The sequence below is a fragment of the Sinocyclocheilus anshuiensis genome, unplaced genomic scaffold (assembly GCF_001515605.1).
Source record: "Sinocyclocheilus anshuiensis isolate Anshui unplaced genomic scaffold, SAMN03320099.WGS_v1.1 scaffold41, whole genome shotgun sequence".
NCBI lineage: Eukaryota > Metazoa > Chordata > Actinopteri > Cypriniformes > Cyprinidae > Sinocyclocheilus > Sinocyclocheilus anshuiensis.
This window is the reverse complement of record NW_015539849.1, coordinates 875,827-887,553: the sequence shown is the minus strand read 5'-3', so window position 1 is coordinate 887,553 and position 11,727 is coordinate 875,827. Positions and strand designations below refer to the sequence as shown.

At 35.4% G+C, this 11,727-nt stretch overlaps 1 protein-coding gene across 1 annotated transcript in view; it reads left to right on the top strand.

Annotated features, from left to right (window-relative positions):
• Positions 1 to 11,727, top strand: part of LOC107684615 (contactin-5-like) — a 132,102-nt gene that overhangs the window by 81,367 nt on the left and 39,008 nt on the right. Inside the window, 1 exon segment of the mRNA XM_016480915.1 lies at positions 10,465 to 10,592. Within this exon segment, the coding sequence (XP_016336401.1) occupies positions 10,465 to 10,592 (128 nt within the window).

Sequence of the window (11,727 nt, the reverse complement as noted above, 5' to 3'; positions counted from 1 at the left end):
TATTTATTTTTTTATTTTATTTATTTATTTATTTTTTTTTTTTTTTATTGCACTTTTGTTCAGCAAGAATGCATTAAATTGATCAAAAGTGTCAGTAAAGACTTTTACATTTTACAAAAATAAATTTTAAAAATTAATTTCAAATAAATGCTGTTCTTTTTAACTTTTCATAAAATAAGTTTTAAAAATGTACTGCTGTTTTTACAAAACTATTAAGCGGAACAACCATTTTTAACACTGATAATAATATTTCTTGAGCACCAATTCGATATTAAAATTATTTCTGAAGTATCATTTGACCCTGAAAATTGGCGTATTGGCTGCTGAAAAATCAGCTTTTCGGTCACAGGAATAAGTTCAATTTGAAAATATATTCAAATTTACAAAATTAATTAAATTATAATAATATTTCATAACATTACTGTTGCTTTCCGCTACCATCTCAATTAAATATTCAAACTTGTGTTCATATGCAAAAAAGAGAATGTAGAATCATGCAAAATTAAAGTAGCACCAGTATGATGCTATGTATTACAGTTAAATGTACAAGTTAGTGGTCATTATAAAAAAATTAATACTAATTAAAACTGCTCAAGGCTGCTTTTGACCAATCAGAATCAAACGTTTCAAGAAGCCACATAATAAGTGTGCGTAATGAAGTTAACAGTGCATTACTGGCATGATTTTTCAACTTTTTTTTTATATGTGTAGTTGTCCATTTGTTTTGGTATGGTCACTGATACTCAGTCCAAAAATGCTTATTGCATTTATTAAGGAGATTTCAGTCTTTTGTCCTTTTTACAGTCGAAGATGTTGTGGAAAGGAAGACATTTTAAAACATACACACTAGAACAGAATGCAGGGTTAAATGTAACCCCTCTGAGTCAGTTAATGTATAACATGCTGCTTTATTCGTCTGTCAAAGTCTTGTACATGTAACCTCATTAGAATTAAAATATAGCTTGTATGAGCCATAATATTGTAGAGCCTGTTGGCTGATAGCTCATCCACTGTAGCCATTCATTTATGCATAATCTTAAATCAGCATGAGGAAAATGAGCGCTAGCCCATGTACAAGCTCTTGATGGAGAAGACGTGTCACTCATCATGAGTGACAGATCTGAAATTATCGGCCTCCGTTGAGCGCTGTAGGCTACAAGTCTGTGAAAGGACTGCTGTTTAATAACTGAGAGTCTTCACCACAGACACGTCTAGACGCAAGGACCTATTCATCTGAAAAAAATAATATTATTTTCATGGTGTCATTGGTTGTGTTGTGATGGTTTATAAAATAAGCTAAATAGGAAAAAATAGGAAGCAGAAAAGAAACACTGCGTAAAAAGTCGTTTTATAATTAGCCATATTACCAAATAACGAAGTCACAGTTTGACTGAACTCACAGCCTTCAATGTCAACAGAAAGAGATATTAAAAGTGTCCTCCCATTTAAAGGTTGATAAACCTATATATTTTGCTATATTCTATCTTAAAATTCACCCAAAAATAAACATTTTGTCATCATTTGCTCACCTTAACCTTACAATACTTACGTTGTCTTGTGGAACACAAAAGAAGATATTTTGAGAAATATCCCTGTCCCTTTTTTTTTTTTTTTTTCGCTGTACAATAAGAAGTCAAAAGTTGTTTTGGACCCCACTGACCTTCATTTTATGGACACAAATGGCTGAAACAAATATATAAATTATGAAATAATATTATTTTTGTGTGAACTATCCCTATGAATTAAACTATGCATAATGTGGTTGGTTACATTTTATAACTTTGTATTTGTGTTTTACGTTAGACCTGTGACTACTAGTATTAGATGTTTATATCTGATAGACTCTCTCTCTTCACACACTTTTGAGTGTCGTCATCCTGCGAATTCACACCTTGCTAGCTTTTGAATGCCGTGTGCCACTGGCACCGATCGTGAGCTAATTTGCTCCTGCCAAGACTGTGATGAAACCTGCAACACTTATGAAGCATGTGTCTCTGAAAAGATTTTCAGTACTTTAACATATTCCTATTACACTTTCCCCAGATTCTCTTTTCTAAAGGATATGCATGTTCAAAGTCAATGCTGACATTTGCATTGCATAAGTTTGCACTAATTTGTAACCAGTGTAAAGGTTCACCTGTTTTCATAATAAGATGCAAATTCACAAAAGATCTTAACTCTATAAAGCCTACTGTATCATATTTAAGGTGCAAATTTCTAAGGTCTCTAAATGATCAAAACTTTGCTGAAAAAAAAAAACTGTTGTACACAATCTTCTACAGGCCATCTGTCAACTGATTGATAATTTATATTGTAAGGGTGTTTTAGTATAATTTTAAAATATGTCCCCCTTCAGATCATGGTACACTTGTCAGTTTGCTGTGAAATCTTTACTGATTTCTATAAATTAAACAGGAGAATACATTTTATTATATTGCATTATATGTTTTGCCCCCCACAATAAAAACTACAAAGCTCTGATCATAAAATAATTAACATTTGATATAGAGTGAAAACTGATATTTATATGCATGTAAGTTGTCAGCTATACTGCTAGAAAGATCTCACTAGTTTACATTACAAAATATAAGATTTCCATTTTGGCCATAAAAATATCAAGAACTGCACCACATTGCATATTTTTGCTCATGTTGGGCCTCTGAATGAAATGTATTTATTATTTTTTTCTTCTTCTTCTTCTTGTTGGAGTTTGAGTTCCATATTCTCCTATATCATACTATATGAGCCATATATGTTTTTGTTTATTTTAAAGCCGGATGCATTACATATGATACACACACACAAAAAAAAAAAAACATATGAAAACTTCTTCCCCCAGACAGACAGACAGACAGACAGACAGATAGATAGATAGATAGATAGATAGATAGATAGACAGATTAACAAAGGATAGTCTGAAAAGATTTTTCAGACTATTATTTCATATGTCAGGCTTTACAGGGTCAAGCCATTTTATTGCCTTTTATTAAGCAAATTATTAATTCTGGGGTAAAAACAAGGTCACAGAGACCCAACTTTGTCTCTCTACAAGTTGCAAAGCATTTGCCAACAGTGAAACAGAAATATACTCCCTCACTTCATAATAAAAATTATGCCCTGCACACATACAAATAAATTTGAACACACCTTAGCTAACAGGTTCTCAAGACCCCGAGTCCCCAATTCACCACATATTTACCACAGGTCATGCTCGGTTGCAAGTGGACGCTGCAAAATTATTTACGGGCTTTTCTGCTGACAGTGGTGCTGTTGCAAAGCAGGCAATTTATTCTGAGAAATAGCCACAGGGATTTGCACTCTTTTCAAATTGTCCTGCAAAATGGCTTCGCCAGCCCAACAGCCCCAGTCCAGTCATAATGCACAACTGCACGTGTGTACGGGCTTCGACTCAGACCGCAGAGCGACGCTAAAAATGTCCACATGCAGCACAAATCCGGCTCTCACCTTGACACCCTTCCTCACTTCCTGCTGCTTATCAAGCCGCAGTTCCACGCTCTCAAATCAATAATTCACAAGTAATGGTGTAACCAGCATTCAGATGCTATTTGCCCTTCCAGCGGCCACACACCACAGTAAAAGATAAAGTTGAGTCAGAACAAAGTGTTCTTGAGGTCAGCCATGGAATCGTTCATAAAGTGGTGCAGATCACATTTGAAATTATGTTGTCTGCCATGTGATAGATGTTTGTTTGTACACAGTGACTACTGATAGATGGGAGAAGTGAACAGCCCAAGAATGCTCGGTTCTTCAGGTAACAAGGTGATGAATGGACTTTGAGCTAGCGTGATCTGATATATTGTGCGGCAATTTATTGTATTTTCTTTTTTGTGACATGGCAAGGGCAGATATGGTTATTTATTTTTCTTCTTTTTGTTTTTCTAGTGCTGCAATATCTTCTATGACTAGCATGAAGGACATTTTGCACTAAGAGAGACTCTGTAAAGTAGCTACATCTGAATATTGGGTCAAAGACATGATCTAGTGTTTTTATCTAAATCAATTGATTTATTCAGAAAAAAATGCAATTAATAAATACCATTAGTTGAATAGACATCTTATAAGATTATTATTATTATTATTAGTAGTAGTAGTAGTAGTAGTAGTATTATGATAGTCAAAAAACATGGTTTAAAAAATTAAGGAAAAGCTTATTAAAAGGATGACCCGCTTAAAAAGATAGCATTAATTTGCTTGCCATATAATGTTTTTTTTTTTTTATAATTAAAAACACTTTTGACCAAATCAGTGTCATGTGGTGCAACGAACATACATGAAAAAACTACTACTACTACTTCTAATAATAATAATAATAACGACAATAATAATAATAATAAACCTTTTTGAAAATAATAATGATACTTATATGTATTCAAGCTGTAAAGAAAATATTTTTACTTACACCACATGACATTAAATTAATAAATTTAAGAGCCAAATAAAACCATATGAAATCATGAATAAAACATGTATAAAATCATAATGTTTGTATTTTGGTGTAATCGAGATTCAGTTTTTCTCCTCAGATGATGAGGTCATGGAGTCAGACAGCATCTGTCTGGGTCACAGTGTATCTCTTCCATTTGTTTAAGTAGAAGCTGTTATGCTTGTGAAGGCCAAACGTAGCCATTGTGAATAAACTGTATGTGAGTTATTCACAATGATAAAAGGAAAAAAAAAAAGGTGATAAGTCATGGGATAGCTTTGATGTTTTTGTGAGTGGGCATGTTTATGCATAAGCCAAAGTAATAATTGAAAACTCTAACAATATGGATCATCAATAATTCAATATCTCTGTCACATAATTGCTTTGTGCAGAAGAGGAGAAAAGTATCCTCAGCTGAACAGAGCTGGTTGCACTTAGAAGCTCTGTTAAAAAATTAAAAAGGAAAAACACACAGAATGACAGTCCATGTAGTCGGATGGCTGAGCTCCAGATAGTTGAAAGATATTTTGAGTTACAGATTAAAAAAAAAAAAAGGGGTGGGAATAAAGAATCCTAAACTCAAACATAAAGAACCATTTCAGCATAAAAAGGTTTCTAAATATGTGTGAAGAACTTTAAAGAGCCATCTTTTTTTGTTTTTTTAAACGGGTCATAGGATGCTACATGCACTTTTACAAGTTGTTTGAACTGAAATGTGTGTTGGCAGTGTGTACACAACCACCCTATAATGATAAAAATCCACCCAGTGTTTTTTTTAAATCTGGTTAAATGTTTTCCCCTTTCTCAAATCGAGCCGATCTCAGATGCCTGTCTGTGTGACATCACACAGACAGGCCCCTCCCACAATAGTTTGATTGACAGTAGTGTTTCAGCACAGACTGGATTGGTGGCTTACCTTAGACCCACCCTGAGTGAGCTGTCATCAGTCCGCCATTGTTTCACCGCCGGAGCAGATGTAGACAAGAATGAGTCCTAAGCGATTGAGGTGTTCTGTTGTTGGATGTAATAATGAACATAGCACTCGTCATTTACTCATGACATCTGAGCCGCTGAACTCGCAGTTGTTTCTGAAGGGAATGCGCCCCCGATCTACATAAATGTGTCTATGTTCGCGCGAATCATTCATGATCCAGCCTCATCTACAGAAGAAGTGAGTATAATGTTTTGTAATGAATCTTTGCAAATCGCCTTTCCTAATAATGTGGTAATTAGCAAGTTTCACGATGAATGCGGCTAAAGTAAACAGTCTCTCTGAGAGCAGCTCGGAAGAGAGGGGCGGGGTCCGCATAGCTCATTAACATTTAAAGGAAAATGCTACAAAAACGGCTTGATCTGAAAAGAGCTGTTTTTGACAGGGTAAAAAAGGTGTTTTTTACACTACCATTGAGAAATTTTAAACAAACTATGTTACAGACTTTTCATTAAGACCCTAAAAATCATATCAACTTGAGGAAAATGGGCATCCTATGACCCCTTTAAGTGTTACCAGAATGGTTCGCCAAGTTGGACATTTTCTGTTTCCCATAGTGACTCTTGCGCACTGTTTGCGTGCTTTATCACAGATGAAGTGGATTGGAAGCAATAATTGACAAATTCACAGGCATTTCCATGAAGCAACTTTTTCATTCAATAATTAACATACTGCTTAATACAGTGCCTACATATACAAGAATACATTTTAACATTTAAGATTTCAGTGAATTAATTGTTGCTGTTATAAAAGTACTCATTTGTGAGCATTAGCGGAACTCATTTATCACATCATGTTTTCTTTGGTTCATTGTCTTGTTATCTTGTTATTAGTTCGGTCCTCTCATTGGTTCATAATGGTTATGTTTTTAGTCCCATTGGTTGTTTATGCCATGCAAATTTTATATTTAAGCCCTCAGGTTTGCCATGCTACTTTGTTGTGTATTGAAGTACGCATGCTGTTCCATGGTCCATGTGTCAGGTCATTGTTTATAGTCAAGCCAAGCTCATTGTTAATGTTTATGTTTTGTTTCATGTATTGGGTTTAATTCATAGTTTAATAAAACTCTCTCTACATCATCTCCCCCATAATTTTAATGTCAGCTATGTTACCCAGGCCAGATGGTTGCTTTCTGGCCCAAGTCAAAAAAGTCCAACCCAACATTTTCTTATGTTCTAGTGCATAGATATGGCTTGTGTTCCTCCTTCAGTGTTAGTGTAGGAGATTTTCTTCCGTTTTATCATCCACCAGATATGGATTGTAAAAGTAATAACACACCTCTGCTCAACAACTCGCATGGTTTGTGGAATAATTCGTGTCTGCAGCACAAACAGTGTCGGATGAGATATTTGCTGAATTGTAGAGTCTGTTTAAATCCCAAATCTTAAAAATAAACACTAGTGATGCACGCCTTAGGAAGCTACAAAGTAATCCGATTTAAAATCATCAGATCTGTGCTACCAACGTTATGAAAAGATATGTAATGAAATGGAGCGTGAGCTACAGTTTACGGTAGAAGATCCAAGAGAGAATTGCATTGCTTGTTTTCGAATACTCTATCGGCACACTACATTGTTGAATGCTAAAGGAGCCATTCTTTTCCCACTTCAGCTGAGTTGTTAAATGGGTCATATGATGCTGCTAAAAAAACAGTATTTGGTGTAATGAAATGTGTTTATGAGGTTTAAGGTTCAAGTTTTAGGTAGGTGTGGCTGACTCTTAACTTTTATAAAGAATATCTATTTGGATTTGAGACTTTAGTCTTTGCAACTTTACAGATCTTCTTTATGCACCAAGAGCTTGTAACACTCCAAAGAGAAAGGAAAAATTGAAAACGCATCATATGACCCTTTAAAATGGATTTTCAGTCAGACGATCATTGAAATTAATTTTACAGACATATTTGACTGGACGCGGGTGACTTTAGTGAAAGGATTTTCTGACATTAGCTGCTTCCAAGGAAGACGTCTCTAGATGAAGAGAAGCTCAATCGTGAGACTAGCAGGGGTGGGATCGAAACTGCTCTGCGTTTATCTGACATTGACAGCTGTGTGGAGTTAATGAAGGTTTGTAATTAACATGGATTTCCGCTAATGTTCAAGGGTTTTGTATTCCAAATGAAAAGTATTAATCCCATTAGTTCGAAAGTATGGGCAGCCACTCTCAAAACCCTGTGGTCAATCCTTCACTAACATCGGCAAAGAAGCCCTAATCAGGGAAATGGAAAATCGGTCCATTGTAAACAAGCCTGCGATTATGTTCTGTGATGTTTTCCATGGTGTTTATCCAGCCGTTCTTGTACAGCATATGAATGTTTCACATTCGCTGCTGTTCTCAAAGATGTTTCTCCCGAGTAGAGCGAGTTCTTTGCATCAAGTGGCCTAAAATATATTTTAGGTGGCTCTAAGGGGACATTTCATTTTTACTACCTTCGTCACGAAGGCTCATTTGCATATTGCTTATACCCACCAGGTCTCTGCTCGTCCTTTATGGCTCCACGTCCTTGTCGAATGTGGGTTCTCGCCTTCTCCTACTTGAAGGAACGTCTCTTAGTTGATTTCTGCTTATGAATTTTCCATGTACGGGTTACACTTTGACACGCCTCTGTGAGTTTCTGCCTGCCAATTCTCATCAGCGTCTGCTGGATCAGGGTGCTTAATGCTGTAAATATGAAAGCCAAACATTACTAGACAAATTAATGGGGAAGAAATTAGACTGACAGCTCCCTTTCGTGAAGACTGTTAGTTTTAGGCAGAAATTGAATTTTAATAAAAATGATTGCTATGTAAATATTCATTGACACACCTCTGCTAATCAAAGCAGGGGGAAAAAAAATACCAGAATATACATCGACATCATTGAACTATCTGAAGGTTGTCTGAATCCATTCTAGGCCAGTGTTATTGTAGTGTCATTTATATGCTATTTTTCTCTTTATTAATACTTTGAATTAGTTTTTATTATTATATTTTCCATTTTCATTTGAATTTTTTTAAAGTTGAACTAAAAGAAAAATAAGACATTATATCTTGGCTTGGCAACTATAGCTGAACTTTACTTTTTAATATTTTAATATATTTTACGTCAACTCGTGTTTATTTTATTTAAAGTATTTATTTATTTATTCATTATATATATATAATTATTATTGTTTTATTTTTTTATTTTTTTAAGGTTTAGTTTTAACAATAATAACCCCATTTTAGTGTTTAGTTTTCCAGCTTTCCGAGAGCAGTTTGCGAAAAGTATGGCTTAAATGTTGCTTGTTTCCACAGAAAGAGGAAGTACAAATGGTCTAAGTAGATCTGAATAGGTTTACAAAGTTATTGTTAAAGTTAAAGTTAAAGTTATTTCAGTTGTTAAACAATACCCTAAATGTGAGCACTCCAAATGAATTGAGAATTGAGAGTGAACTGAGACCCAATCACAACTAAACTGGACCAAAAAGAAAGAAAGAAAAGATGTGAGTCCACAAGAACAGTGTGAACGCAGTGGCTTTTTAATCTACTTAAAGAGATCTGAGTTTGAGATAACTTTTTTAGTGCATTCACTTTATGTCACTTTAAACAATGGCTTTTTAAGAGCTATGAGAAAACCAAGAGCCTGTTGCTCATTTGTCTGAGTTCTCAGGTGGTCTCTTTAGAGTGAGACTCTTTTTTTTTTTTTTATGTCTCCATTGTGTTTTCCTGGACCTCAGACAAGAAATGACTTCTGTCTTTGTCTGAAGTTAATTCATTATATGAGGGCAGCACAGAGGTGCTCTCTGAAACTGCTCTTAGAACAGTGAATGAGAGCGAGCGATAAGATAAAAGCAAGACTCTAGTTATCTATGCTAAATTCAATTTGCCTTCCTGCTCTCTCTTGGTTTCAGAAAGAATTAAATGTCATTAGGAGTATATCTCATCTTGACTTCCGCTCAAATTAACAGTATTCCGATTAAGGCCATTTGACGTGCCGTATACTTGGGTGAGCATATTAATCATCAAAGCATTCTGTTCATACCAACACCAGCTATTTCACTTCAAGACCTGCCTGTGACTTAAGTATAAGCTAATTGATATAAATGTACATTAGCCATACTCTTACATCTTCAAACTGTTCAAATTAACGGCCCTTTCATTGCTTTAAACAGTTAATTGGCTTTTGGCTTTTTGATAGCCATCAACATACTAATCCTCACCAAAAGATACTATCAGTCAATTAACATTTTTAATGACTCTATTGACAATATAATCTTTAAATATAGATGTTAAAATGTCAATGAAGGACAGGACTTGTTCATAGGGTGTAAGTACAATGACTTTTGCCGGTTCATTCCGAGATTGAGTTCAGACATTTTTTGTCTGCTTTTCAACAACCTGAATCTTGAAAATAGTTTTGTATATTTTTGTATATAGTATGTATATGTTTGAGGTGGTGTATATGACATATTTACAATTACACATGAGAATGTCAGAAGACTAAAATGCAATGCTTGCCTATAGGCTATACACTATAGTGTCTTAATAAAGTACAGTGGTGGTCCCATGGTATATACAGTGATATACTGTATGGTAATACCATGGAATGTTGATATACAGTGTCCCCAAAAATAATTCCCATACCGAAGACACAATTAAAGCAAATTAGAATGTGTGTTTGCATTATTTAACAAAATGTAAAAAAAAAAATGGTATAGCACAAGCACACTTTTTAATCAAAGAAATTAAAATTATGTTTGTTTTTAAAATACATATACTGTTCAAAATATTTGTTATGGGGTCCACTTTGTATCATGGTACTGAATGGTTACCATATTAATTCTAAGGTATTTTAGAGAACAACATGGTGCTAAAAATGTGTACTGTGGTACTTATGGTACATTTCATTATTATTTAGAAACAAATATTACATTTTCATTACAGGTTATTCATGTCATTACATTTTTGTAATCATTATTTTTATTTTACGCTAATTTGTTTATTTCATCTTCTAAAGGGTGGGGAAATATTTTATCTGGAAGATGAATTACATACTCCATTTTTAACAGGATCATGTTGCTTCGGAACAACAACCTCCGCATCATTAACTCCAGCCGTTCGGATGAGGGAAGCTACGTGTGCCGTGCGGAAAACCAGTTTGGTTCATCGGAGTTGACAACCATGCTTCTGGTGAAAGGTAAGAGACCCTCATCAACCCCCAGCCCCCATCCCGTCGGCCCAATCCCCTGGTTAACCACACAAGAGCAAACAGACCGCCGCCAGACTGAGTCGGATGGAAGAAGAGCTCATTGCAGCTTATCAGGTGTGAAGATGTTTGTTTTGGCCGCTCAAGAATCTGCTCACAAGAGCATCTACTGTCTCCTAGGACAGCTATTGTTGAGGAGGTTGTTCTTTACCAAGAAAACAGATAATAACTAGGAGGCTTGGGACAGATTGTCTTGATCTTATCACTGTTAGCGTATGTGAGTATTTGTTTAAGGGAACCCTAGAGATACAAAATGCATGTTACGTGCAAAATATCTATTTTTTTGTCTAACACATTGTTAGACTGTACATGAGTTTGAGGCCCTGTTTACATCTTGTATTAAGAAGCGTTTTCAGTGATCTGATCACGAATGGGATGCATTACCATTTACATCTGACCTTAACATGCATTTTAAATGCCTCTCCTGTGATCACTTGTGTTCGAATTTTTGTCTTGACCAGGGGTGGGTTCCTACAGGGCCAATGTCCTGCAGAGTTTAGCTCCATCCAGCTCCAACACACTTGCCTTGAAGTTTTTAGTGAGTCTGAAGACCTTGATTAACTGGTTCAGATGTGTTTTATTAGGGTTGGAGCTAAACTCTGCAGGACAGTGGCCCTTTAGGAAGAGGTTTTGGACACCCCTGGAAAGGAAGTGAATGGAAATAATACGAATGGTAATGGCAATTTCGATCATAATTTGTGTTTTGGCACAACATAGCGAAGTTGGAATTCATTGTTTTGGTGCACTTTCTTAAAACATGTCCCATAACATGGTTGGTCAGGGGAGAGTAGGTGGTCTTTTGTGGCTATTTGAACACATTCGACCACTTGAGACTACACTACAAATGTAATCCAGTCAAATGTTTTTTTCTACTACCTCTGAAAGTATTTGAAAGTGGACAAGCTCAAAATGTTTTATACCCTATTTGCACCTGTTTTTAATGCCCTTCTCCTGTAATTCCATTGACAAAAATGCATCTTAATACCAGGTGTAAACAGGGCCTGAGATAGATCACTTTCAAACCAATCAGCTTTTGTTGGTCTAGACCAGGGGTAGGCAAGTTCGG